The sequence below is a fragment of the Trachurus japonicus genome, chromosome 2, assembly GCF_045865225.1.
Source record: "Trachurus japonicus isolate A0001 chromosome 2, Traja_1.0".
Classification (NCBI taxonomy): domain Eukaryota; kingdom Metazoa; phylum Chordata; class Actinopteri; order Carangiformes; family Carangidae; genus Trachurus; species Trachurus japonicus.
Window position 1 is genome coordinate 4,058,700 of NC_140908.1, and position 26,255 is coordinate 4,084,954.

At 43.4% G+C, this 26,255-nt stretch overlaps 1 protein-coding gene across 5 annotated transcripts in view; it reads left to right on the forward strand.

Annotated features, from left to right (window-relative positions):
* Positions 1-26,255, forward strand: part of nbeal1 (neurobeachin-like 1) — a 57,165-nt gene that overhangs the window by 25,267 nt on the left and 5,643 nt on the right. For 4 of the 5 annotated variants that reach the window (XM_085796241.1, XM_085796230.1, XM_085796221.1 and 1 more), the window contains 35 exons: positions 1,160-1,292; positions 1,385-1,504; positions 2,679-2,988; positions 3,645-3,730; positions 4,249-4,338; positions 4,925-5,105; positions 5,225-5,358; positions 7,276-7,435; positions 7,806-7,908; positions 8,006-8,165; positions 9,089-9,247; positions 10,088-10,247; positions 10,755-10,843; positions 12,465-13,097; positions 16,199-16,374; positions 17,221-17,509; positions 18,460-18,768; positions 18,859-19,008; positions 19,100-19,257; positions 19,390-19,514; positions 21,284-21,410; positions 21,508-21,656; positions 22,196-22,329; positions 22,492-22,593; positions 22,734-22,829; positions 22,983-23,107; positions 23,638-23,778; positions 23,889-24,019; positions 24,413-24,522; positions 24,665-24,782; positions 25,109-25,206; positions 25,304-25,420; positions 25,532-25,621; positions 25,718-25,827; positions 25,956-26,128. In XM_085796241.1, the coding sequence (XP_085652367.1) occupies positions 1,160-1,292; positions 1,385-1,504; positions 2,679-2,988; positions 3,645-3,730; positions 4,249-4,338; positions 4,925-5,105; positions 5,225-5,358; positions 7,276-7,435; positions 7,806-7,908; positions 8,006-8,165; positions 9,089-9,247; positions 10,088-10,247; positions 10,755-10,843; positions 12,465-13,097; positions 16,199-16,374; positions 17,221-17,509; positions 18,460-18,768; positions 18,859-19,008; positions 19,100-19,257; positions 19,390-19,514; positions 21,284-21,410; positions 21,508-21,656; positions 22,196-22,329; positions 22,492-22,593; positions 22,734-22,829; positions 22,983-23,107; positions 23,638-23,778; positions 23,889-24,019; positions 24,413-24,522; positions 24,665-24,782; positions 25,109-25,206; positions 25,304-25,420; positions 25,532-25,621; positions 25,718-25,827; positions 25,956-26,128 (5,546 nt within the window). Of the gene's footprint in view, positions 1-1,159; positions 1,293-1,384; positions 1,505-2,678; positions 2,989-3,644; positions 3,731-4,248; positions 4,339-4,924; positions 5,106-5,224; positions 5,359-7,275; positions 7,436-7,805; positions 7,909-8,005; positions 8,166-9,088; positions 9,248-10,087; positions 10,248-10,754; positions 10,844-12,464; positions 13,098-16,198; positions 16,375-17,220; positions 17,510-18,459; positions 18,769-18,858; positions 19,009-19,099; positions 19,258-19,389; positions 19,515-21,283; positions 21,411-21,507; positions 21,657-22,195; positions 22,330-22,491; positions 22,594-22,733; positions 22,830-22,982; positions 23,108-23,637; positions 23,779-23,888; positions 24,020-24,412; positions 24,523-24,664; positions 24,783-25,108; positions 25,207-25,303; positions 25,421-25,531; positions 25,622-25,717; positions 25,828-25,951; positions 26,129-26,255 lie in introns of all 5 variants that reach the window. The other variant, XM_085796212.1, reaches the window with a different exon arrangement.

The window sequence follows — 26,255 nt, forward strand, 5'->3', positions numbered from 1 at the left end:
ATCACATTGTTAGGAATTGTGTATCCCAAGATCTTTGCCACAGTAGTACATACATGACCCCAAAAGGTTTGAATTTTTGGGCATAGCCAAAATATATGGGAATGATCTGCGTTCATGTTTCCGCACTGCCTCCAGCACTGTTCTTGCGATCGAGAGAATTCGCTTTTTATAAGAGGTGTAATGAAAAAACGAATCAAGTTCTTCCAGCCAAATATTCTCCACTTCTTTGAACTTGTAGATGAATGCTGTGCACACCACATAGAACGCCACTCCTCCTCTGATATTTCTATGTTTAGTTCTTTCTCCCATTTTGCTTTAATGTATCCTGTGTTGATCCCATTCTGTTTCTGAACTTCAAATATTTCAAATGTCCTCTTTTCATATCAGGACATCATCACTGAAACAACATACAAATGTATTAGTCATAAATAGGGATGTCAGGATTACTTGTTTTCACAATTAATCGCGGTATTAAACGCCACAATTAATTGATCGTAAAGATTCCTAAATACAGTCACTTTCTGAAAAAGATACATATCGGCAGATGTGCACCAAAGTAAAGGAAAATGCACAGATACTGGTCCATTCATTTGAAGTAACACTGAATTGGTAGGAATTTATATGTTAGCATGTCATTTGTATTGTAAAAAAAATGATTAAAATAAACTTAAAGATTTGGTATAGATGGCAATAAATGACTTAAATATTTCAAACACTTCCCCCGGGGGATCAATAACTGGTCCTATATTAAGAGATTAGTAAAGTAATTATATTTTGAGTATATTTGAAAGTATACTGTTGTGAAATGTATTGAGGCATAATAATCGTGATACTTTTTCAACTTTTTAAAACATCTGTACTGGGTATCCACCTCAGATTTTTGTCCATTTGTGTGATATCCATCGCTAAAAGCTGGTGATAATAGATTCATGCGCTTACCGCGACTATGACAGCTACCGAAACCATGGAAACATAAACATACAATTCCACCGGAAGAGCAAAACCGGCTTTCGTTTGTGAAGTTTGGAAAAATGTGGATACATACAGTACAGTACATACATTTTTCTCATCTTGTCTCCTGCCTGTTTCGCAAAGAAAAGAACAGAGTTTAATAGAGTCATAAACACTTTCTTTCCTCTTTTTTTTCCATCTTGTGCAGTTTTTTTACGCCGGGTGGGACGGGATTTGAGGCGTTCATCAGCTCAGTGGGCGTGCTGGTGGTGGCTGTATGCACGAAAAAGGAGTATGTCACCGTCATGCTGCCTGACTACTGCTTCTGTGACTCTCTCTGGGTGAGTCATGTTCAACGACATCATTCACTGATGACAAATGTACCCAGGAATGAACGACAACTTCAACAGGACGACTGGTTTCTTTTCTACAGCACAGCATCAGCGTAGTGCACGTACCGGGAAAGAGGCCGTTCGGACAGAGCCTGGTCTACATTTATGTGGATGGACAGCAGAAACTGTCGGCCCCCCTCAAGTTTCCCACCATGACGGAGGTGAGACACACTGCAAGTCACAGAGGGAGGTGTACACTGTATTTTATGTGCAAAATCATCATCATCATCTCATCCTTTTAATGGTTTTTTTTTTTATTTTATTTTAATGGTTTTCAAAGCTCTCAATGGTCTCGGTCAGGCAGCGGCCTTTTAATTATTCCAAAAGTTGAGAACAAAACTATGGTGAGGCCTCATTTTATCATTACGGCCCACGCCTATGGAACCGACTGCCTGAAGACTTGAGGAGAGCAGAGAATATGGACATTTTTAAAAGCAAACTGAAGACCTACCTTTTTAGCCTTGATTTTAACTGATTCTTATTATTATTTTTATTGTCATAAAACATTAATTTAAAGCAGAAGTAAGCAGAATATTTGTGTTAATATAAGTCTTAAATAGTCTTCTGACAGCAATCACTTATATAGAGTGTTTGGTCTGAAACACGTCTGTCAGTCACTCTGCTCTGCTGTAAGCCGAGGAGAAAACTTTCCTTGTATCCTACAACCTTTATCCAATGAGGAGAGAGAACGGCATAAAGGGGCGGTCCTCTCTGTGTGTGCAGCCAAGGGATGCGCGTGAATGTGGTGACATAGGGACGAGGGCGGGGACTGCTAACTTCATCGGCTGACAGGAAGTTAGCCAAAACGACCGCATCGCTTACTTCTGCTTTAATTTAATTTATTTTATTTTATTTCTTATTTATTTATTTCTTATTATAATCTTTTTTATTCTATTTTAATTCATCCATTTTTATTCTATTTTATCCCACTACACCTGTCTATTTTTACTTCATTTTATATAGTGTCTTTCTCGTCTTCTCATTTTTATCTATTTTACTTCATTTTATCTAGTGTTTTTCTCATCTTCTCATTTTATCTAGTGTCTTTCTCATCTTCTCATTTTATCTATTTTACTTTATTTTATCTGGTGTTTTCCCCATTGCAAATTTTTGAGTGTAAGATAGCGTTTCCCCGATGTCTCTAAAATCCAATGTTCTAAAATTTTTGTATGAATGCGTATGTGTATGTGAATGTATGTGTGTCTCCCAATATGTGTTCCCTATAGTATGTTCCTTGTTTTTATCATGTGAAGCACTTTGAGCTGCCGTGGGCATGAAAAGTGCCGTACAAATCAAGCCTGATTGATTGATAATCTTCTCTTCTCCACTTCACAGCCGTTCACGTCTTGCTGCATCGGCTCAGCAGGCCACCGCACCACAACTCCGCCGCCCTCTCAGATCCCAGACCCTCCCTTCTCCTCTGCCACGACGCCCACCACCCGCTCCTCGCTCGGCGGCATCCTGTCGCCGCACACCTGGGGGGGGCTGCTCGGGGGGAAGCCCGAGTCCGTGACTAAGCTCATCTCCGCGGGGACGCAGGACAGCGAGTGGGGAAGCCCGACGTCGCTGCAGGGCCAGCTCGGAAGCGTCATGGTGTTTCACGAACCCCTGCAGCCCAATCACATAAAAGCCATCTGTAGCGCTGGTGAGTAGGAGGAAGAAGAGAATAGATTTAGAAATGAAAGATGTACATAGTGGGATGATGGAGGTGTTTAACAGAAGAGATAGAGAATAAAAACCAACTTAATGTGAGTCACACAGCAGTCTAGGTTCTTATTAATATGCATATAAGTAGCTTACTAGCTCCTTATTAGTAATTATTAAGCACGTATTAACACCTTATTCTACATAGCCTTATTCTACCTCTATTACACCATGAATTAAGATTTTTCCTGACATTAACTCCTAATTATCGCTTATTCATTGTAAATTAATGCATTGTTGTTTCTGAATAATGATGTGAATAACCAGTGGGTTATTGGGGCCTTGTTCAGGGGCAGTAGCACAAAAACAGTAATTCTTCCTTCATCACTCTGAATTAGTAGCATTAATGCATTAATTTACAATGAATAAGCGATAATTAGGAGTTAATATCAGGAAAAATCTTAATTCATGGTGTAATAGAGGTAGAATAAGGCTATGTAGAATAATGTGTTCATACGTGCCTAATAATTACTAATAAGGAGCTAGTAAGCTACTTATATGTATATTAATAAGCACCTAGTTAATGGTGAATATGTGTTCCCTAATCTAAAGTGTTACCCAACTTTCTTACCTTCTCCCTTTCCTTTCCTGTTGCAGGTCCAAACTGCATCTCTCCATTCAAAGCTCAGGAGTCAGAACTCGGGGACCTTTCAGCCAAACTGCTGCTGCACTACTCACCCAAGGTAACTGGACCACGCAGCTGCCTCTCCACTGGCTTCCAGTAAAACACAGAATTGACTTTAAAATACTTCTCATCATTTTTAAACATTTAATGGCCTAGCTCCCTCCCACATTACTGATTATACACCTGAGAGGTCCCTTCGATCGTCAAATAAAGGGCATCGTTGTCAGTGTTCGGTTCTTCTACCATGCTGCTTTATTATAATCCTATTCGTCTTTTTACGGTGTCAGTATGAAGTACTGTGTGTGTTTTATTGTGACCCTCATTTAAAGCACATTGAGTATGAAATGTACTATATAAATTACTTACTTCCTTACTCAGCCATCCCTCTTGCAGAGTGAGCAGTGGATGTGATTCTTGGGTTTGTATCAGTCATATAAATTTGTGTGGGTGGACAAATTAGTTTTGATTGGCTGTAATTGAAGCAGTTAGCAACACATTTTGTAAAGTGAATTAAAAATAATGACTGAATATATAACAAGATGAACTTGAATCTAAACATTGAGTTTCTGTTGACAGGCTTGTAGGAACCCCATCTGTCTGGATCTGTCTCCAAACATGCTGCACGGACGCCTGACAGGGAACAAAGTGGTCAACTGGGATATCAAGGTGGGAGGAGGAACATGCTGCCATGTAACGATCCTGAGCTCTTTGTATTGTACGGATGATTTATTAAAGGGATAGTTCAGCATTATGGCAAATTGGCCCATCACCATAATCCCTATAGTCTTAGCAGTAGGTTCGTTACCTTTAATTGTCGGTGCAAGCTATTTTTAGAACGGCGGAGCAGAGCCGCAAGTTGTGACCTGCACATTCACCACGCTATGAGATAATAACAGAACGTTACCAGACAGAGTTGTTTTAGAGGTAAATGCAGAGACTGCTTGCTGAAAAACTGCCCTCGACAGGAACGCGCATCAGCGGTTTTGCATGAATTTACCTCGAATTTACCTCTATTTGATGAGTTTGATGAGGGAAACCAAGAAATCCCATGAGCCTCCGTAGCGTAGCTCTGAGCAGCTCACGGCTCTGCTCCGCCATTCTAAAAATACTGTAGTTTGCACCAACAAATAAAGGTAACGAACCTACTGCTGTGACTATAGGGATTATAGCAATGGGCCAATTTGCCCAAATGTTGAACTATCCCTTTTAATGTCTTTTATTTCATGATGCATCGCTGTATTATCTGTTACAGGATATGATCAACTGTGTGGGCGGCCTGCCAGTGCTGTTCCCCGTACTGGAGCAGTTGTCCCTGGTGACCCCCGACCAGCAGCACGCCAGCGATCCCGCGGCGCCGTCAGAGTTCATCACCCCGGATGTGACCACGCCGGCTGACGGAGACTGGGTCATCCTCCCATCCAACAGAGCTTCAGGTCTGCGTTTCTCCTTTTTTCCCCCTCCCCTCCTGAACTGACTCATGTAATTGAGACACTGTGCTGGTACAATGAGCAGCCTGTGGGAACAAATGTTTTTTTTGTTTTTTTCCCCCCAGAGGCTCGCCTGGAGAAGAATTTGGTGGCCACCTTCCTGCTGGTGCTGAAACATTTCCTGCAGAGACACCAGATCAACCAGGAGAACCTGCTCCACTCGCACAGCATCGGTACACTGGGAGCGCTGCTGCAGAAGGTACGTTCACACCGAATTCTGCACATTATTATTAGTAAGTAAGTAAGTAAGTACTTTATTTATATAGCACCCTTCTCAGTACGGATACACAGAGTGCTTCACAGCGTACATAAAAACCATAATACAGTAAATAACAATACGCAATAAAATATAGAAAGTACTGTGCATGTTACACAAGAACAGCACAGATAAAAATGGCTCTATTATTATTATTAGGGAGCTGGGGTGGAATTGTGCACAGGAAGTAACTAAAATGTTTAATGTTTTTTTTTCTTTTAATTTACTTTTTATTCATTTTATTTTAGTAACATACACATATGTTCCAGCTGGGCACAAAACATATAACATAACATAACATAACATAACATAACATAACATAACATAACATAACATAACATAACATAACATAACATAACATAACATAATGAGGTGAGTAAAGCAGCAGAGTCAACATAAGCCCATCATACATAAAAACATAAAGATGCTGCTTGGAAATAGGGAAAAAGACATTTTCTATTAAAGGGTTTGACCTTATCTTTGCCACAGTTGACACATAGAGTAGCTGAGCCATTTTGACCAGTTTTCCTCAAAAATATCAGTTTGGTTTCTTAGTTTGAATGTACATCTCTATCTCTCCATATATACAGTATATGATACATTACATCAATCCACTCATTTATTGTTAGGTTGTCTTTCTGCGAGTACAGTTTTATTGTAAAATATTTGTCAGAAACTCATGTGAGGTTTTTCTTGGCAGTAGTTTGAATTGAATATCAAATATATTCAGTTACATGACTGAGATTGTTTTTGCCAGAAATACAGATCCCACACATCTCCCACACCACACAACAACTTGGCACCTTAAAACAATGCAAGTTGCAAGTTTTGGTGAAGGTTATTAGGGGGTTGACTGTTGGCTAATCCTGTTTTGAGTCTCACTAATTTATTTCAGTTCAACTTTCTTTTTCTTCTTCCTTAGACATGAGTGGTTTCAATTTTCCTGTAGCTATAACAAACAGAGTTATATTTTACAAGCATCTTCTGGCCATTTTTTTTACCAATGGAGTGCATTTCACGAATTACATTCAAGTCTCTGCATAATATGAGTCAGTGGAAATGGGGCTTAAGCCTCCTTTTTTTCACCCTATTCAACTTGCAGAATTAGTTTGGTTCTCTAGCAGGGAAATGAAGAATTTCTGACTTCAATTTGTTTTTGATAAAGGGGCCACTTATACCCTTAACTACATTACTCATACTGTATGAGACTCACATGCTGAGGGGATTATGAATGTTGCTCGACCCTTCCCCACAGACATTTATTTATTCACCTCAGGCAGCTTTTGTCCCTGTCTGTAGGTTTGTCTGTGTTTGCTCTGTGCGTCTGTGTTTGTCTTCTCCTTTGTGTCCGTCTCTTTCCATTTTTTTCTTTAATCCTGACCTCTTTCTCTGACCAGCTTTTCCTTTTTTTCTATCTTTTTGTTTGATCCATGTGTGGCTGTAATTGTTTGTTTATCGTGGGGTTGAAAAAATACCACTGATTCAGCATTTATTACACCATGGGAAAGTAAAAGTCTCCACAGAGACCCAGACACTTTGTTGTAGCTAAGTAACCACACCCTGTAAATGGTAAAAGTCCAAATAAACCTCTAATGTGTTTCCCCATTCCAACAGGCTCCTTATCTGTTTGTGGAGAGAGTTACGGGTGTCACATTACTTTATATTGAACAAGCCCCATCATGGTTTATGAGATTATACAAAATAAAAAGCTGTTGTCTGTCTGTGTTTGACCTCTGCTCTAATCTTTTCCCTCTTTGAATTTCCTTAATCTGCATGTGAGCCGGTAAATGTGCATATAATTGAGCTAATAGTCGTGAAATACAACCTTTTTGTTTTTCTCTGCTGTTTGTGTGTGTTTAGCTGCCAGCGGGTCACGTCGATGTCAGCGTGCTCGTTGCTATGCAACTGCTTATTGAGCAGGTGACATATGAGAAGAACCAGGCGCTGCTGCAGCAGCTTCACACACATCTGCTGTTCAACTTCAACATCTGGAACAAAGGAGACTTCCCACTACGCATCGGTGAGACTTGTGTTTATGCTTCGCTGCTGGAGAACACGTGTCACATGTCACAAGAAATCATACTTTCAGTCATTTGATAAAAGCAATTTGCGTCAAATATTAATTATGAATAAACAATGGAGAAATAAACAATACGAAACAATCCCGAGTAAAATAAAATCCATGCAAAGTGCATTTTAAGAGTAGTAGTTATATTAAGATTAATTTAATGTATTATATTAGATACTAGATTAATATTTGAGTTAGTGTTATTGATATACATTTTGTCTACATTGTTGTGTGACTTTCTGTGTGAAATATAGTGAGTGTGTGTCCCTGAGGCTGTGAACAGTTCTGAGTTGTGCCCTTTTGTGCTTTTTCTCATCTGAAGGTCATATCCAGTACATGTCGACCGTCATCAAAGACAACAGGAAACAGTTCAGGAAAAAATATGGAGTTCAGTTTCTGTTGGACACCGTGCGTCTTTATTACGGGTAGGACTCCATATCCTGATATGACATACAGTACATGTGGTTTGGTTTTTTTTGCTTTTTTTCATAAAACATCATCATCATCTGTTGTGCTCTGCAGGAAGAACAGCAATAAGGAGAGCGACCTGAGTGAGGATGACATTCGTACCATCCGAGCTTCTCTTTGTGGCCTCATCAAGTACTACATCAGCAAGGGCATGTCACAGGAGGAGATGCACAGCTTTCTGGGATACATCGCTGCCATCGGAGACGAGGAACAGGTGAGGGAGCCATTTTTAATTATTGTCTTGCACTAAATCATACAGAAACATAATAAGATTGGAAGCCAGTACAACCATAAAATCAGATCAAATGTGAAACAAAAGCTTCATTCATTTTCAGCCGCTTGAGAAATAGTAGCCGCAAAGTCTCAGAAATTAGGAGTAGGTCAGGTTGTTCTGAGAGTATGTTTTTCCAGACGACCCGCATATTGTGAAACTGGTTAATGCCACTACGTTTTGCCATTTGAGGATTTTCCGTCTCCCTGTGACACCTGCATAGGAAGCTGTACAGTTTTGTTTCCCGCCCGGCAGCTGTTCTGCCACCCTCTCTCCCCTTGGCTGCGTTATTTTTAAACATTTTCCCCCTCTGTAAGCAGCAACGTGCATCATCTTTTGACCGTTTTCCTGTACGACACTGAACAGTTTCGGCAGGATTTGGTGTCTGTGTGACCTATGTTGTAAAAATCCATTCCCCTTCTCTCTTCGACACCTCTCTTCCTGTTTTTAGCCCCGTCTCGTTTTTCATTTTGTCTGTCAGTTTGCATATCCTCTTACACAGCAGTTACTATATGTGGAAGCTTACATCACCCCCCTGTGAACATATGGTCGATATAATCGCTTCATCCTCCTCCACTGCCAGGCATCTGCCAGCTCCTGATACTGTATATCCATTCATCAAGCCAAACTGACTCCTCAAATGTCACACCTAGTAAATCTTGTTCAAACACATCTGAGAAATTCACTTGTCAAAACACAACCTTTTAGTTCTTTACACTTATGTTTTGTTTTGCATTTGGTTAGATATTGTATCCGACTGCTCATTAATCACTACTACACCATGCAAATGTAGATTTTTCTCTGTCAAAACGATCAACCTTGGGTGTGTAAAAGGAACTAATGTGAGTTGTGGCCTTGTGTTGCAGCTGTGTGGGCTGCTGGAGTTGTTACTCAGCCTTCTCCAGAGCAGCCCGGCCAGGGACCAACTCTTCCTGCTCCTCTTTGAACCCGGGGCGGCCGACTCCTGCTACGCTCTCCTGCTCAATAACAAACACTCAGACAGACTCAGAGAGCTCGTCTTCAAGGTGCGTTACAGCCAGATCCAACTGGATACACCGCTTTTATCACAGCGCTGAATTATCACCATATTGCTGAGAGAGATCCAAACAGTTACTTGTTAAAGGGATAGTTCACTCAAAATTGAAATTTCACTCATTATCTACTCACCCTCATGTTGACTAAGGGCTGGGAGAAGTTTCAGAGTCCTCCGTGCCTTCTCGGAGTTACAGTGGGGCTCGGCACAGCACTGCATGTCCATATGACGGTTGCGAACGGAGCTCACTTTTCTTTGTCCAAAAAGACACACCAAAAAACATCCAAATACCTCCATAGTGCTCGTCTGTAATGTCCCTCTTGTATTGAAGCCCCAACATGAGAAATTGTTCCGAAAAAAATTAAATAAGTCTATATTTTAAGCTAGTTTGTAGCGGAAGCTCCCAGTGTTGCTCTGCCGGAATCTTGCGTGATTTGCGGAGCCGTGAACTGGGTGTCAATGCAAATTGCGCGAGATTTGGACAGACTAGGAAGAGCAGTGCTGGGAGCTTCCGCTACAAACAAGCTTAAAACATAGACTTATTTATTTTTTTCCGGAACAATTTCTCATGTTGGGGCTTCAATACAAGAGGGACATTACAAACGAGCAGTATGGAGGTATTTGGTACTCAGAGAAGGCACGGAGGACTCTGAAACTTCTACCAGCCCTTAGTCGACATGAGGGTGAGTAGGTAACGAGAAATTTCAATTTTGAGTGAACTATCCCTTTAACCTGATTCATATTTGGGTCCGGGAATCCTCCTCAACAAGGGATACATGAGCACGATAAACATGATAATGAAACAAATGTTGTTCTCTTCACCTCTGTGCAGCTGTTTGAGCGCATGTTGCGTTGCGACCGCGTCTATGAGAAGAATAAGCAGCGTCTGCGGCTGCGAGAGGCGGGTTACGCCAGCCTGTCGCTGCTCTTCTCTGAGCTCCACATCACGCCAACCCTGATCCGCTGTCTCCTCAACCAAGTCCTCCACACAGGTCAGCTCACTTATTTCATTTTTTTTAATCACTGAAATGTGTTCTCTGCACTCCTCCGCAGAAACTGGTGTGATTTTATTCATTTATGTATTATTCATTCTTTTTTTTTTATCTCACACATTCATTCTCTGCTGGCTATTAGGCAGGATTTTATGTGATTGCTTCCTTGAGCCAGAATTGTTTTTCCACACAATAAAGTTTTATTAAAATTTTTGACACCATGAAATGAAATGAAAATGCCTTTTACATTCAACGTAATGTATAATACAGTATGTACTGTATAGGAGTTGCTGCATTGAAACAAAAGCAACAAAAAAGATAATAAGAACAACACCCCCCCTGCTGTTGTAACAAATGATAATCTTTTCAAAATGGGGTAGATAAAGTCCATTATGTGCACATTTTAACACGTTTTTCAAAGAAATGTAAAACTTTGCATATCAAAATGCCAATCAAGTGTGTGTGTGTGTTTGTGTGTGTGTGTGTGTGTGTGTGTGTGTGTCACAGATCACGTGGTGAACTACAAAGACCTGATGTCCCTGATGCAGCTCACTCACCGAGCCGGACCTGCTGTGCGTCTCATCGTCTGCAAGAGGGTGAGCCAGCACCTGCTCACTATATGTATTGTTTATTCTGAGAGAAACAGCAGAGGCAGGAAACGACTTTAAGGTTCACTGATCCATCTCTACCGTCAGTCGCTCTCGTATCGATTTCCTGTTTATCTGGTGAAACATGGTCACTGGTAGTAACGGTGGGAGAATAAAACAGCAGCACTGAGTAGCTACAGAGGGGTAAGTGAGTGGTGTCCATCTATTTATAGGCAAACAAATGCCTTTTCTCATCATGCCAGGGGGGCAACCTCTATCTGATCTCATGCTGCACACACAACAAGTAGTTTATCCAGTGTGTTATCTCTACATCTGTATGATTTTAATGTGAAGCAGCAGCATGTTGGGAATGTTTGCATTGGTTTGCATTAGCAGGAATAAAACAGAGCTTTGACGACGACATAGGCTGTTTGAATTCTGCACATGTCAGACTTTCCCACTAAGTAACACCAGTGTGTTGAGAGGTCATTACAGAAATGTAAATATGGTGAGTTTAGTACACTAAATACCCCTTGCAGAAAAAAATGCAGATTCTGATTCAGGTGCAACAATAAAATATAAGTTTCATGGGTTAAATATTTCACATATTATTAAAGCAGAAGTAAGTGTAATGTTTGTGTTAATATAAGTCTAGTTCTATCTTCCGACAGCAATCACTTCTATAGAGTGTTTGGTCTGAAACACGGGTCTGTCAGTCACTCTGCTCTGCTGTAAGCCGAGGAGAAAACTTTCCTTGTATCCTACAACCTTTATCCAATGAGGAGAGAGAACGGCATAAAGGGGCGGTCCTCTCTGTGTGTGCAGCCAAGGGATGCGCGTGAATGTGGTGACGTAGGGACGAGGGCGGGGACTGCTAACTCCATCTGCTGACAGGAAGTTAGCCAAAACGACCGGATCGCTTACTTCTGCTTTAATACATTTTTAAAGGGATAGTTCACTCAAAATTGAAATTTCACACACAACTAAGGGCTGGGAGAAGTTTCAGAGTCCTCCGTGCCTTCTCTGAGTTACAGCGGGGCTCCGTGCAGCACTGCATGTCCATATGACGGTTGCAAATGGATACCACTTTACTTCGTAACAAAAAGACACACCAAAAAACATCCAAATACCTCCATGCTGCTCGTATGTAATGTCCGTCTTGTATTGAAGCCCCGAAATGCAAAATTGTTCCGAAAAAAATTAAGTTAAGTCTATATTTCGGAACAATTTCTCATGTCGGGGCTTCAATACAAGACGGACATTACAGACGAGCAGCATGGAGGTATTTGGATGTTTTTTGGTGTGTCTTTTTGTTACGAAGAAAAGTGGTATCCATTTGCAACCATTATATGGACATGCAGTGCTACGCCGAGACCCCCTGTAACTCAGAGAAGCCACGGAGGACTCTGAAACTTCTCCCAGCCCTTAGTCCACATGAGGGGGAGTACTGTAGATAATGAGTGCAATTTGAATTTTGGGTGAACTAACTAACTACTTTTAAGTGTTCTGTTATGTGACTGCTTTAAAAGTCAGGAACCAGTAATAATCCAGGTTAATTACAATATTTTTTTTCACTCTTTGTTCCTGCAGACATCATTAAAGTTTAACACGTTTCCTCGTCTGTCCTCAGGTGTACCAGCTGCTTCAGTCCCAACAGGACGCCGCTGTACAGATCTCAAAGCAGCAGTGTTGGCAGGACACCCTCATGCGGCTCTACCTTCGAGGCGAGGGCTCCTTGACGCTGCGGAGCGCCGACACCGTCAGCACCTGCAGTCTGGACCTGAGCCGGCCCGGCGGCGGCGGCGGCGGTAGCGGCAGCATCACTCACCGCTTGGAGCTGCCGTTGGAACGGCGGACGCGGGCGGGCAGCTCCGGGCGTCTGGACCGGCTGGACGACGACCGGCTCAGCATCGGCGACACGCGCTCCGTGGACAGCCTGGAGAACGGCGACGTCATCTCGCTGCTGGACACGCCGTCTTCCTCCGCCTCCGCCGAGCCGCCGCAGCAGCAGCAGCTCCACTCCTCCAAACCCTGGGTGGTGGGGAAGTCCGGCGGCCTGACGCTGGACCTGTCCCACCTGCAGACATACGAAGGCGCAGACAGCGGCAGCCAAACGCCCGGCAGCATGCCCAGCACGCCGTCCCCGCTGGAGGCTTCAAAGCCGTTCCCAGGAAGCGCCGGGGATGCAACTTCCTCACTGACCGAGGACAGTTTTCTATTTAGCGACAACATCTCACTCGGGGAATCCTTCAACAACGCTGAGGTAATTTGTCAGACAGCCTCAGGATCAGTTTTTGCTGACATAACTGAAAGGGAAGGGTCGGTTAGGAAGAGTTTTGTCATCACATTGTTTATTTAAGGACAAGGTTGGCAAAAGTCAGTTTGTTTTAGTGTCAACAAATCCACCCACTCCATCCCTTAGTACATAATGCACCGTAGTTTTAAAGGGATAGTTCACCCAAAATTCAAATTTCACTCATTATCTACTCACCCTCATGTCGACTAAGGGCTGGGAGAAGTTTCAGTCCTCTGTGCCTTTTTGGAGTTACGGGGGGGTCCACGCAGCAGTATTCGTCCATATAATGGTTGTGAATGGGGCTCACTTTTCTTCGTCCAAAAAGACACACCAAAAACCATCCAAATACCTCCATAGTGCTCGTCTGTAATGTCCCTCTTGCAGTGGCGGCTGGTGGTCAAATTAGTTGGGTGGGCTAATAAATAAATTATACCCATTAAATGGTTAACACAGCTAAAAGTTAGGGTTATCCCATCTCACAAAAGTATAGCAACTAACTAGGCCTACACACTGCATTAAGTAAGGGTCTAGTCCAAAACAAAAAAAAAAACTTCACCTGGTTATCTCACACATACACACACAGTCTCTCTCTCTCTCTCTCTCTCTCTCTCCCTCTCTCACGCACGCACGCACACACACACAGACGCACGCACGCACACGCACGCACGCACACACACACACACGCACACACACACACACACACACACACACACACACACACAAACACTTACACAAACATTTACACACACACACACGCACGCACGCACGCACGCACACACACCCCACGATATTGCTCAATTAAAAAATAAATAAAAAAGACGATGCAGCTCATATCGACGGCCTTTCTGGTCTGTTATCGCCATGTCATTTAAGTCTGGTGCTCCCGGTGAGTTTAGAAACTAGATTCTCCACTTCGTTCATGTTAGCAAAGACAGTTTAGAGCAGTAAAGTAATGCTACCTGTGATGCTAGCGCCTAGCGCCGCTGTTTTGTCTTCTCCCTCCCACAACAACACTACTTTTCCTCCGGTTCCTGTCATTGGTCTGAAAACAGCGGTGTTGGGCTAAATGAAATTAGCCCCAATGACAAGTGAACCAAGGGGGCGGGACATGACGCCTGTCAATCATTGATCCTGCGTCAGCCCGCTGCTGATTGGTCAGAACCGATCGGCCTGTGGGCTGAATGAAATTAGCCCAAACAGTCGGTCAATGGCGTGGGCGGGACCTGGCACCTGTCAATCATCCACAGTGGGAAAATGAATGAGAGCAGACTGGGTGAGCTCGGGCTGATTAAAATTAGCCCATTTAGAGATATCCTGTGTTTTTCTTGAAACTATTTAATATTGTTGCCAGTTCCGATTTTACTAAGACTTAGAACAATCTTTTGTATGTTATTTAGAGAATATAATATAGGCTATATATAATATTTTTTCCTCATCTTTTGTTGTGTAATGCAGGGAGGGCTTAGCCCCACTAGCCCATTGATACCAGCCGTCACTGCCCTCTTGTATTGAAGCCCCAACATGAGAAATTGTTCCGCCGGTCAGTGCAAATCACGCGAGATTTGCACTGACACAGGAAGAGCAGTGAACTGAGACACTGGGAGCTTCTGCTACAAACAAGCTTAAAATATAGACTTATTTAATTTTTTTCGGGAACAATTTCTCATGTCGGGGCTTCAATACAAGAGGGACATTACAGACGAGCACTATGGAGGTATTTGGATGTTTTTTGGTGTGTCTTTTTGTACGAAGAAAAGTGAGCTCCATTCACAACCATTATATGGACATGCACTGCTGCATGGAGCCCCGCTGTAACTCAGAGAAGGCACGGAAGACCCTGAAACTTCTCCCAGCCCTTAGTCGACATGAGGGTGAGTAGATAATGAGTGAAATTTGAATTTTGGGTGAACTATCCCTTTAAGCAAATGTCACTCACACCAAAGTAAATACTGCATTTGTTGGGGACTTTTTTCAGCTGCACACTTTCTGCATCTGGAATGGATTTACTATAAACTACAGTACATGTTCATCAAACATGTCATCTGTTGAAACTGTGTGGCTCCCAGAAAATAAAATGAATGATTAAATATAAATATATTCTCATAAAACTAGTGGCAGTGAGCAGATGATAAGGAGCCGTGGTGTCTGTCATCTGTTAGTCTGTATCCAGAGGAGGAAGTTGAAACAGCAAAAGCCTCTGAGTCAGTGAGTGAAATGTCATCTCTCTGTGCTCAGCTTTAACTTTTATCCAACGCGCTCTCTTCGTCACCGGAGGGCAGAGGTGGAAAGACAGACAACCTGTCTCCTCCCCCGGCAGGAAGCTGTCAATCACATGTCAGTCACAATTTGTCAGAAGGTCTTGATCTGGCTGACAGTTATGTAAATGTCCTTATATTAAGACTCACACTCTAATTCAGGCTGTCACCCAGCACCAGAAATAAACCAGAATATCCACTCACACGGTAACTTGTGATAACTTTAAGACGCTTCTTTTGATATTTTCATCTTCTTATTAAAGGGATAGTTCACCCAAAATTCAAATTTCACTCATTATCTACTCACCCTGATGTCGACTAAGGGCTGGGAGAAGTTTCAGAGTCCTCCGTGCCTTCTCTCAGTTACAGCGGGGCTCCGTGCAGCACTGCATGTCCATATGACGGTTGCGAACAGAGCTCACTTTTCTTCGTCCAAAGAGACACACCAAAAAACATCCAAATACCTCCATAGTGCTCGTCTGTAATGCCCCTCTTGTATTGAAGCCCCGACATGAGAAATTGTTCCAAAAAAAATTAAATATCTATATCTATCTGTCTATATTTTAAGCTTGTTTGTAGCGGAAGCTCCCAGTGTTGCTCTGCCGGAATCTCGCGCGATTTGCAGAGCCGTGAACTGGGTGTCAATGCAAATCGCGCAAGATTTGGACGGACCAGGAAGAGCAGTGCTGGGGTAGATAATGAGTGAAATTTGAATTTTGGGTGAACTATCCCTTTAATGTTTTTGTTCTGTGCTGATGATAACCCTTGCCTCTCTCTCTTTATTCTGTCTCTCTGGTGTGTGTGGCCCCCTAGCGGGCAGAGGAGGAGCTGTGCAGCATGCTGCTGGAGATCGTGCTGTGTGTGATGTGGCGAGGCGTAGAGGGTTCGGATGACTCGGCGTGGCTGGAGCGCGGCCAGGTCTTCTCAGCTCTCACCAAACTGGGAACCGCCAATGAGCTGCTGCTTCCTGTCGACCAAATCAAACTCAGGTCAGTTAGGCTGGACAAACTAAGACAACAGGCTGAATGCTTCTAGTCTAGAGACAGTCTTTTTTTTTTTTTTTTTTTTTTGTACTTTATTTTTATAAAAGGAACATAGACAACATACAGAAAGACATAGAACAAACAGTTGGTCACCTATACAATACATTCAAATGTTATACTGGTGGAGTTACAAATACAATGATGGTTCAATGAGCGTCGCTTTTGGACATGTACACAATCCATTTTTCCCAATAGTGCAAATATTTATCAGTCTGTAGATTTAACGAAAAGGTCATCCTTTCCATATTTTGGATATTAGTCACAATATTGATCCAATCTGACTCTGCTGGAGGTGTGGCCTGCAGCCAGCTTCGAGTTATGGTTTTCTTACTAGCTGCTAATAGTATTTTTAAAAGATATTTGTCTCGCCCCAATATATGGGGTGCAATATTACCCAGGTAGATTGTAGAAAAGGAGCTTTTCATTTCTGTTTTCTGTTCACTGCTGTTTTGTACTACTTGCGTAATCTTTTGCCAATATGGCTGAATAGCTGGGCAGCTCCAGAATATATGAAAATGGTCTGCTAGCTGTTCACCACACTTCCTCCAACACAGTCCCCTGGCCGTCTCCCCTGTTTGCACCCATTTTAACTTAGGGGTTATGAAATATCTAACCAGATTCCACCAGCAGAAATCTCTCCAGAGACCAGAACTAGTAGAAGTTGACTGTACAAAGCATATATTCAACCACTCTTCTTCTGTGATGACAGTTCGAGATTCTTTCTCCCATTTTAATCTAATCTAGAGACAGTCTTAAATGTTCTGTGTTTTTTTTTTTTTTCCTTATTTGTAGCCTCATGGAACGAATGTTGGAGTGGGCGGTGAGCGACAATCGCGAGGCGTCGGCCGCCACGTTGCCGCAGCACACGGAGAACGCAGTCCGGTTGCTTCACATGGTGCAAGACTTCCTGCAGGCGGAGGGCCTGGTCAACCCGGCGCTGTGGACGGAGAAGGTGCTGGAGGAGACGGTGACGCTGATGGACAGCCTCATGGTGTGGTACTCGTCCGGCACGCAGTGGTTCCAGCTGTCCCAGGTCGGACTGAGGCTGCTGTTGGGCTTCATGGCCCAGGAGGATCCTGAGGTGAACTGAACAACATCTCTTTTCGTGTTTATAAAATTGTCAGTAGGGATGTCACAATTATAGATTTTCTTTGTACGATTATTGTCAGAGAAATAATCACGGTATTACAATTATCATGATTATGCATTAATTAAAGCAGAAGTAAGCGTAATGTTTGTGTTAATATAGGCCTAAGTCTTAAATAGTTATATCTTCCGACAGCAATCACTTCTATAGAGTGTTTGGTCTGAAACACGGGTCTGTCAGTCACTCTGCTCTGCTGTAAGCCGAGGAGAAAACTTTCCTTGTATCCTACAACCTTTATCCAATGAGGAGAGAGAGCGGCATAAAGGGGCGGTCCTCTCTGTGTGTGCAGCCAAGGGATGCGCGTGAATGTGGTGACGTAGGGACGAGGGCGGGGGCTGCTAACTCCATCGGCTGACAAGAAGTTAGCCAAAACCACCGGATCGCTTACTTCTGCTTTAATTTACATCATATGAATGTGTAAAATCAAATACAGTCAAAATATAATTACAATACTAATTATTTACATTAAATATTTTAAGTCTCTACTATTAATATATAACCATTAACCAGTTTCCCCATGGGGGACAAATAAACTTAATCTAATCTAATCTTATTAATCCTGCAGAGGAAGTGTTTTAAATATTCAAGTCATTAATTGTCACCTATACCAAATGTTTAAGTTTATCATTGTTTCTTTTTTAGCACAAATAACTCGCTAACATTTAAATTCCTATACCAATTGTATGTTATGTTAGGTAAATGGACCAGTATTTCTTACATTTACCTTCGCTTTGGTGCACATCTGCCTCTGTGTTTCTAACATAATCTTATTTGGAAATCTTTACGATTAATTAATTGTGGCGTTTAATACCGCGATTAATTGTGAAAACAAGTAATCGTGACATCAAACAAACATGTAAAATGATAAACGATCTGTATCCCAGGTGTGTGCCATGGCGACGGCCAAGCTCAATGGCATCCTTCAGACCAAGGAGGTGTCCAGCCAAGACGAGGCCTGCTACCTGCTGGGGAAGGTGGAGGGCATCCTGCGGCGCTCCATGCAGGAGCAGACGGAGGAGACCTACTCCTTCCTGGTTCCTCTGCTGCGAACGCTGCTCTCCAAAGTCCACCGCCTCCTCTACATGGAGCTGCACCTCCCCCAGCTGCCCGACACCAACGGCAGCCCGTCCTTCTTCGAGGACTTCCAGCTGTACTGCAAGTCGCCCGAGTGGCGCGTCTACCTCGACAAATATGTACGGGATTGAGGATTTACAGGCACCGTTGTTGGTTTAAATGATCGTGAATTAGCGTCTTATTAAAAGGTTTGTGTTGTGTTGTTGCAGATTATTCCATATATGAAGCAATATGAGATTGAAACATTCAGCCAGGGCCACGAGACCATGGCTCTGTACTGGAAGGAGTGCTACGAGGCCTTCATGGTCAGCCTGCATAAGAGGGAGAGGGAGCGAGGCGAGAGCAAGATCCGCTTCCAGGTGAGTCGGATCCGTAAGAAACGGATAACGATTAAATATGAGATGTCCAGTCTTTCTCCCTCTTAAAATCCTCTCTCCTCTCGTCCTACAGGAGCAGTTTGTGGAGCCCTTCTCACGCCGAGGTCGCCAGGAGAACCTGCGCTACAACAGCATGCTGAAGCAGCAGCACAGCCAGAACAGCGCCACCCTCAGGCAGTGGAAGGCAGCTCGGCGGGGTCTGGTGTGTGAGAGAGGGCCCTGGGCCGACAGGTACTGATATTAATAATCACATATTATTTTGTCTTTTTCTACAGGAGTTTTGTTGTAATTGTTTGTTACAGATATAAACAGCGTCTGGTTTTGACAATATTATAAGCAATTTCTTCAAATTCTTTCATACAGGCAGCAGGATGAGATGCACTTTAGGGTGTCCAGTGCTGAGAACTTCTCCCGCATGAGGTTGAAGCTAGTCCGTAATTACAACTATGACCCTCACAGAGAAGCCAGCGCATTGAGAGACAACCTAGGTAAGACTCTACTCTGGTTTCCCCTGTAAAACATCTGCCTCTGTTTGAGTTTAGACTGGAACAACCTGACACACTTTCACTACGTCTGCAAAGAAAACACACGCTTGAATATTTAAAAATTGAATCAATGGCTCTCCATCGTAGCAAGAAGCACCTACTCCTTTGATATATTATCAGGAGAAGTGTGTGTACTGTGTATCATGAGCACATTCATCCAAGCTGCCCTTGATAAACAGATTAAAAAGGACTGACCTTGAAAATCCTCTTTGAGCTGGACTTGTGTCCTGCCCCTCAATGAGGAGGATGATCCACTCTGCTCAGTGTGCTTTTCTTATTTAGCTGTGTGAATCCAAAACATCTGTAGTTGGCAACTGTGCACACAAATGTTTACTTTCAGATGTCATCTTTGTCTTATATTTTGACTTTAAAACAAGTTCCTGACTTTGCTACCTGAGTTTTTAGGAAGTGAAGGATGTTTCATGTCTGCACTTTGCTTGGTTCTCTAGCCAGCAGGGGATTCGCAAGTTCTGAAATGAACCTTGCTGAAAGGTGCCAGATTCAATATAAGTGCATAACAGTCATCCAATAAGTTTGTTAAATGATAGCAACAACTGCTGTCCAGTGTATATGCTGCAGCAGTAGAACAAAATAAAGCAAAGTATTATCCACTTCCTCTGCTGCCGTTTTGATTTCAGGGGCATTTGACAGGAAATAATGAGCTTTTGGGGAATTAGATCCACATGAGTGACGTGAGAGAGCAGTTTTAAAGGACAATTCCGGGCAAATTCAACTCGGGGCTAGCCTAGAAATCTAGACGCACCCTAGCGGCAGTTTGAAAGACAGCCTTCATCCCGCCCCCTGGATTGAGCCGAGGTCTACTGGTCATTGCCAGACTAGACATTTTAATGATATAGTCTGGCTTGTCAGGCTAACTCGGGGCTGTATTTTCCTAACATTTTAGGTCTAAAAGAAGCAATCTGAAGATTTTCAGTTTAATTGCTCCTGTTTTGCGGTAGTTGTGTCTGTCCCCGCATCGCCACGGCAGCGATGAATGGGAGCGGATGCAAGTTCCGCTGCTTAGGCTGTTTACATCCCTCAAAGCCACAGACAGCGTCAGATGGCGACTCAAACATGCACCGAGAAGTTTATTTATCAACTTGCTTCAAGTAAAAAAAACTTCTCTGTGCATGTTTGAGTCGCCACCTGACGCTGTCTGTGGAGAAAAATGTACACTTCAAGCAAGTCAAGAGTTGATATTCCTGTGTTTATGAGACAAACGGGAGCTTCCGACTGCACCTGAACACACCGAGCACGGCAACTTGTGTCATAAACATGTCGGCTTGCTTGAAGTAAATAAACTTCTCGGTGCATGTTTGAGTCGCCATCTGACGCTGTCTGTGGAAAAAAATTGTGGCTTTGAGGGATGTAAACAGCCTAAGCAGCGGAACTTACATCCACTCCCATTCATCGCTGCCGTGGCGATGCGGGGACAGACACAACAGCAAAACCGCAAAACAGGAGCAATTAAACTAAAATCTTCAGATTCCTTCGTTTAGACCTAAAATGTTAGGAAAATACAGCCCCGAGTTTAATTTGCCCGGAATTGTCCTTTAAAATTGTAAATCTTACGACACTGAGCTGAAAGCAAATGCAGGGTGTTCTGCTCTGTTCCTGGCAGATGTTTCTATTATTTGTCACGCCAAGAAGTTCATTTACAGCACTGTCACACTGCATCATTCTGGATTTAACACCCTCCACCTCCATCCCAGGTGTCCATCAGCAGCGTGTGAACCCAGAGTCTCTGCTGCTGGAGGCGGTGAAGCAGGTCAAAGTCAGCGACCTGGAAGACGACATCCTGGAGCTGCCGGAGGACGACCCCGCTGCTGCCAGCAATCAGTCAGTCACAACACAGAGAAACCATAACACCACTAAAGCCAAGAATTACCAAGAGTTGTTTTTGTTACAGTCTACTTTCCCTCTCTGTGACCTGCAGGGTTGAAGCGGAGGAGGCGGGCCAGAAGGAGAAGCTGGTGCTGTGGGAAGACTGCGAGCTGGTGACGGTGGTGGACGTGGTGCCCGGTCGCCTGGAGCTCACCACACATCACATCTACTTCTACGACAGCAGCCAGGAGAAGGAGGAAGGTGAGCAGGACAGTCAGAGAGGCAGAGAGGCGGATGAGACGATACGGGAATACCATCATTAAAAACTTTAAAGGAGAATTACGGTCTTTTTTGACCCCTAAACCGTTTTCCTGATGGTCACCCAGTGTTGGGGGGTGCAAAAAACACGATGCAGGCAAACCGGAGTTACACCATGGCTACCCGGCGCTAGCGACAACGCTAAAGTATGGGGGCAATTTTTTCAACCACAACAGACACTCAAAACACAATCAAATATCTATGGTACATGACTGGAATCCTTAGAGACACCACTGAACTCATATAGTGTACAGTATAAACAGTATAAACAGTATAAACTTTGTGTTTTTGCTTGTAATCACTCACCTCAGATAGCCGAACTCTGAAACATCCTGTTGTGTAACTCCGGTTTGCCTGCATCAATTTTAGTCGCGTTTTTTGCTCCCCCCAACACTGGGTGACCATCAGGACAACGATTTAGGGGTCAAAAATGACCGGAATTCTCCTTTAACATGTATTAACTGTGTGCTTATTTCCTGAAGGTGTGGGCCACGACTTCAAGTGGCCCCTCACTCAGATCAGAGAGGTCCACCTGCGACGATATAACCTGCGTCGCTCTGCCCTGGAGATCTTCCTCATCGACCAGACTAATTACTTCCTCAACTTCAAGAAAGAGGTGAGAAAAACACAAGGAAACCAAGATAGTAACACTAGTGCACATGTGGAAATAAAGAAAAAAATCAGCGATCTGATAAATATTGACTAAATAATTCAAGTTCCAGAAGAAACAGTGCTACTCTGTTCTGTTTAAAAACATTATTATGTCTTCTTCAAACAGACAAGGAACAAGGTTTACAGCCGCATGTTACTCCTGCGATCCCTCAGCCTTTATGGAACCCGCTCGCCGCAGGAGCTGCTCAAAGCCTCTGGACTCACACAGGTCAGGAAACGGTGATGTGGAGTTGTCGTTATCAATTTGAGAGAGCGATCAAACAGTCCCTGAACACATTTACTGTAGATGAATGAAATATAAGGAGTCGTTGAGTTTCGACTTTTGATTTTGCACTCTCCATCACACAGAAATGGGTGAATCGGGAGATTTCCAACTTCGACTACTTGATGCAGCTCAACACGATCGCAGGCAGGACGTACAACAACCTGGCTCAGTACCCAGTGGTGCGTCCCTCACTCATCACAACTGCTGTCCAGTGAATATACTGCAGCAGTAGAACAAAATAAAGCAAAGTATTATCCACTTCCTCTGCTGCCTTTTTGATTTCTGGATGAGTGTGAATCTTTACGCTCATTTTGTTGTGCATTTGTTTCCAGTTCCCCTGGATTCTGTCCGACTACACCTCGGAGGAGCTGGACCTGTCCGATCCTCGGGTGTTCAGGGACCTGTCGAAGCCGGTGGCTGTGCTTAACGAACGCAACGCCAAGGCTGTTAGAGAGAAGTGCGTCGAGCACATTTTGGGTTTTGATGTTTTATTTATTTGATTGTTTCGTGTGCATGTCAATCAAATCATCATCATCACGCTTCATCTTAGTTCAAGTAATACAATACACATGGCCGAAAGGGAAAGCGGGATAAGCAAAAGCTTATCTAGTCCCGCCCCCATTACCCACAGAATAAAATCTTTATCGTAATCTTTTCTTTTCTTTTGCTTTTTACATTTTGACATAACATTCTTTTACTTATGACATTTTGACATAACATGTTACAGCAGTAGGTAGTATACAGAGCTGAAGTTTAGCTCTAGACAGTACATACAGATTACGTGTGTGTCTGCACATGTGTCCATATTTGTCCATCAAGAGTGAACAACAGTCTCATCTTGTAGCCTGGCATGTCACAAAGTCACAAAGAGGTTCAATCGACAATGTTGAATTATCATACAAAAGATGTGTAAATAATGTAAAATGTGTCAGCACAGCAGCTAGTGGAGGACACGTTGCTCACAAAGCACAATAATGTGTCCATCAGGTATGAAAGCTTTGAGGACCCGACGGGCACCATTGACAGGTTTCATTATGGCACCCACTACTCCAACGCTGCTGGGGTGATGCACTACCTGATCAGAGTGGAGCCCTTCACCTCGCTGCACATCCAGCTGCAGAGCGGGAGGTAAGCAGGCGCAACAACGACACTCATTTTAAGGCAGTTTGACATGCGGACATGTACAGTACAGACGGCTGCTGCTTCTACTGTTCATTGTATTATCCTGCCTGCCTCAGGTTCGACTGTGCGGACCGCCAGTTCCACTCCATCCCAGCGACGTGGCAGACCCTCATGGACAACCCCAACGACGTCAAAGAGCTCATCCCAGAGTTTTTCTACTTCCCAGAATTCCTAGAGAATCAAAATGGTGAGGTTACAGATTTATATTTGACTAAATCTATGATCATACGAGCAGATTCAGATTTTCCCAGTGCTCTAAATTATATTATTATGATGAGACTTACTAGATTTACACTGGCAGTGAATTAACCATGTACTAATTATTTTACAGGGTAAATATAATCATAGAAGGAATAGAAGAAATTACAGAACACGTCTGTTGTGTTGATACAAGCCAGCAGTGTAAAACTCAAGCACATGGGAGCCTCCTTTCATACTTAATGGGGGGAGTTTAGGGGGTGTATCCTAATTTGCCCTTTTCATTATTGCCTGAATTCAGTGACCTGAGTCCAGGAGCTTTTGAATAATGATGACAAATACGTTATTGATTCATTCTCTGATCCGTGTTCTTGTCGCCCAGGGTTCGATCTGGGTCGCCTTCAGATCTCCAAAGAAAGGGTGAATGATGTTGTTCTGCCCAAATGGGCCAAATCTCCAGAGGACTTCATCTACAAACACCGCAAAGCTCTGGTGAGCTGCACTTTCTTGCTGCTGCAGTATGAGATCGCTGTGTTAGGGATCATCACATGACATTATAGAGTCAATATCCACATTTATACTGCACATTTATCATTGTGTGTGTGTGTGTGGGTCTGTGTGTGTGTATTACCAGGAGTCAGAGTACGTGTCAGCGCACCTTCATGAGTGGATCGATCTGATCTTTGGTTTCAAGCAGAAGGGCCCTGCAGCAGTGGAGGCCCTCAACGTCTTCTACTACTGCACATATGAGGGTAAAGCTTCACATCATGGTTTTATTCTTTATTCAACCTCTCAATATGTCTGTCATAATGGAGATGTGTATGCACAGAGATGGATTTATTTCTCTAAACTGCATTGTAACAACGTGAAAATACACAAACTGCAGCAGTTACATGTTACATTTGGTTTCTAAAGGAGGAGATGATTGATGGCAAATTTTAAGTTTACTTTGACTACTAAGTCTACAGAGACTCCTTGTTGAGACATGGATGAGCAAACATACTGTAGTGCAGCGGAGCAGGTCAAACCACCGCCTGTGTGTGAATTGTACAGTAACTGTCGTATTATGTTGCTGTAGGGGCGGTGGACCTGGACGCCATCACTGACGAGAAGGAGCGGAAAGCCGTGGAGGGAATGATCAGCAACTTTGGACAGACGCCCTGCCAGCTCCTCAAGGTACAAGCACAAAATGATGATATTATTATAACTTCAACACGAGTAGCTTGTGTTGTAGCTGTGAAAGACTTTTGAATGTGTGTGTGTGTGTACGTAGGAGCCACATCCGGTCCGTCTGTCTCAGGAGGAAGTGGAGAAGAGGAAAGCTCAGCTGGACTCGTGCCCTCTCAGCATGTTCGAACACCTCAGTGACCTCAAGTCCTTCTTTGTCGAGGTTCGACCTCTGAGCCTGCTGCTCATTTACTCTTCTTTGTTTTGTTTTTTTCCCCCAGAAGCTGACAACAACAAATCATCATTTCTCATGTCTCTGCCTTCATGTTTGCAGGGCATCAGTGACAACGTGCCACTTGTTAAGGCTGTGGTGCCAAAGAATCAGTCCCATTCCTTCATCACCCAAGGGAGCCCTGACACTATGGTGAGCCCTGGTTCTCCTCATACACACAATTATTATAATAAAGGTTATTATAGTTTTTTTTAGATGCTGATTGTGTCATGGTGTTTTTATCTCCAGGTGACAGTGAGTCAGAACTGCCTGGTTGGGACCCATGGGTGGCTGCCTTATAACAAGAATATCTCCAACTACTTCACCTTCATTAAGGACCCCACAGTTTCCAACTCTAAGTGAGAACATGCACAACACATTTGACAGTAAACAGCTCTGTGTCTCTGTCAGTAAAACTCTGCAGCGCTGCCTTAAAGATCTCTCTAAGTCCTCCTATGTTTCACTGTCTCTCCCCATCTCCACCCAGGACCCACCGGTTTCTGTCCGGGCCCTTCGCTCCCGGCGTCGAGGTGACAGCAGGGCTGTTCGTGGTCTCGCATGACGGGAAGCTGCTCTTCAGCGGTGGCCACTGGGACAACAGCATCCGGGTCACCTCCCTGGTGAAGGGCAAGACTGTGGGACAGCACATCCGACACATGGGTAACGAAATGTTTATAATATTTAACTGAGCAAGCGCCAGAGCTAGAGCCCAAAGCTGTGGTTGCATGAAGACACCAATTGTTGCGTTTGTTTTGGCTCAAAAAGTAGAATCCACAGCTTCAATCTG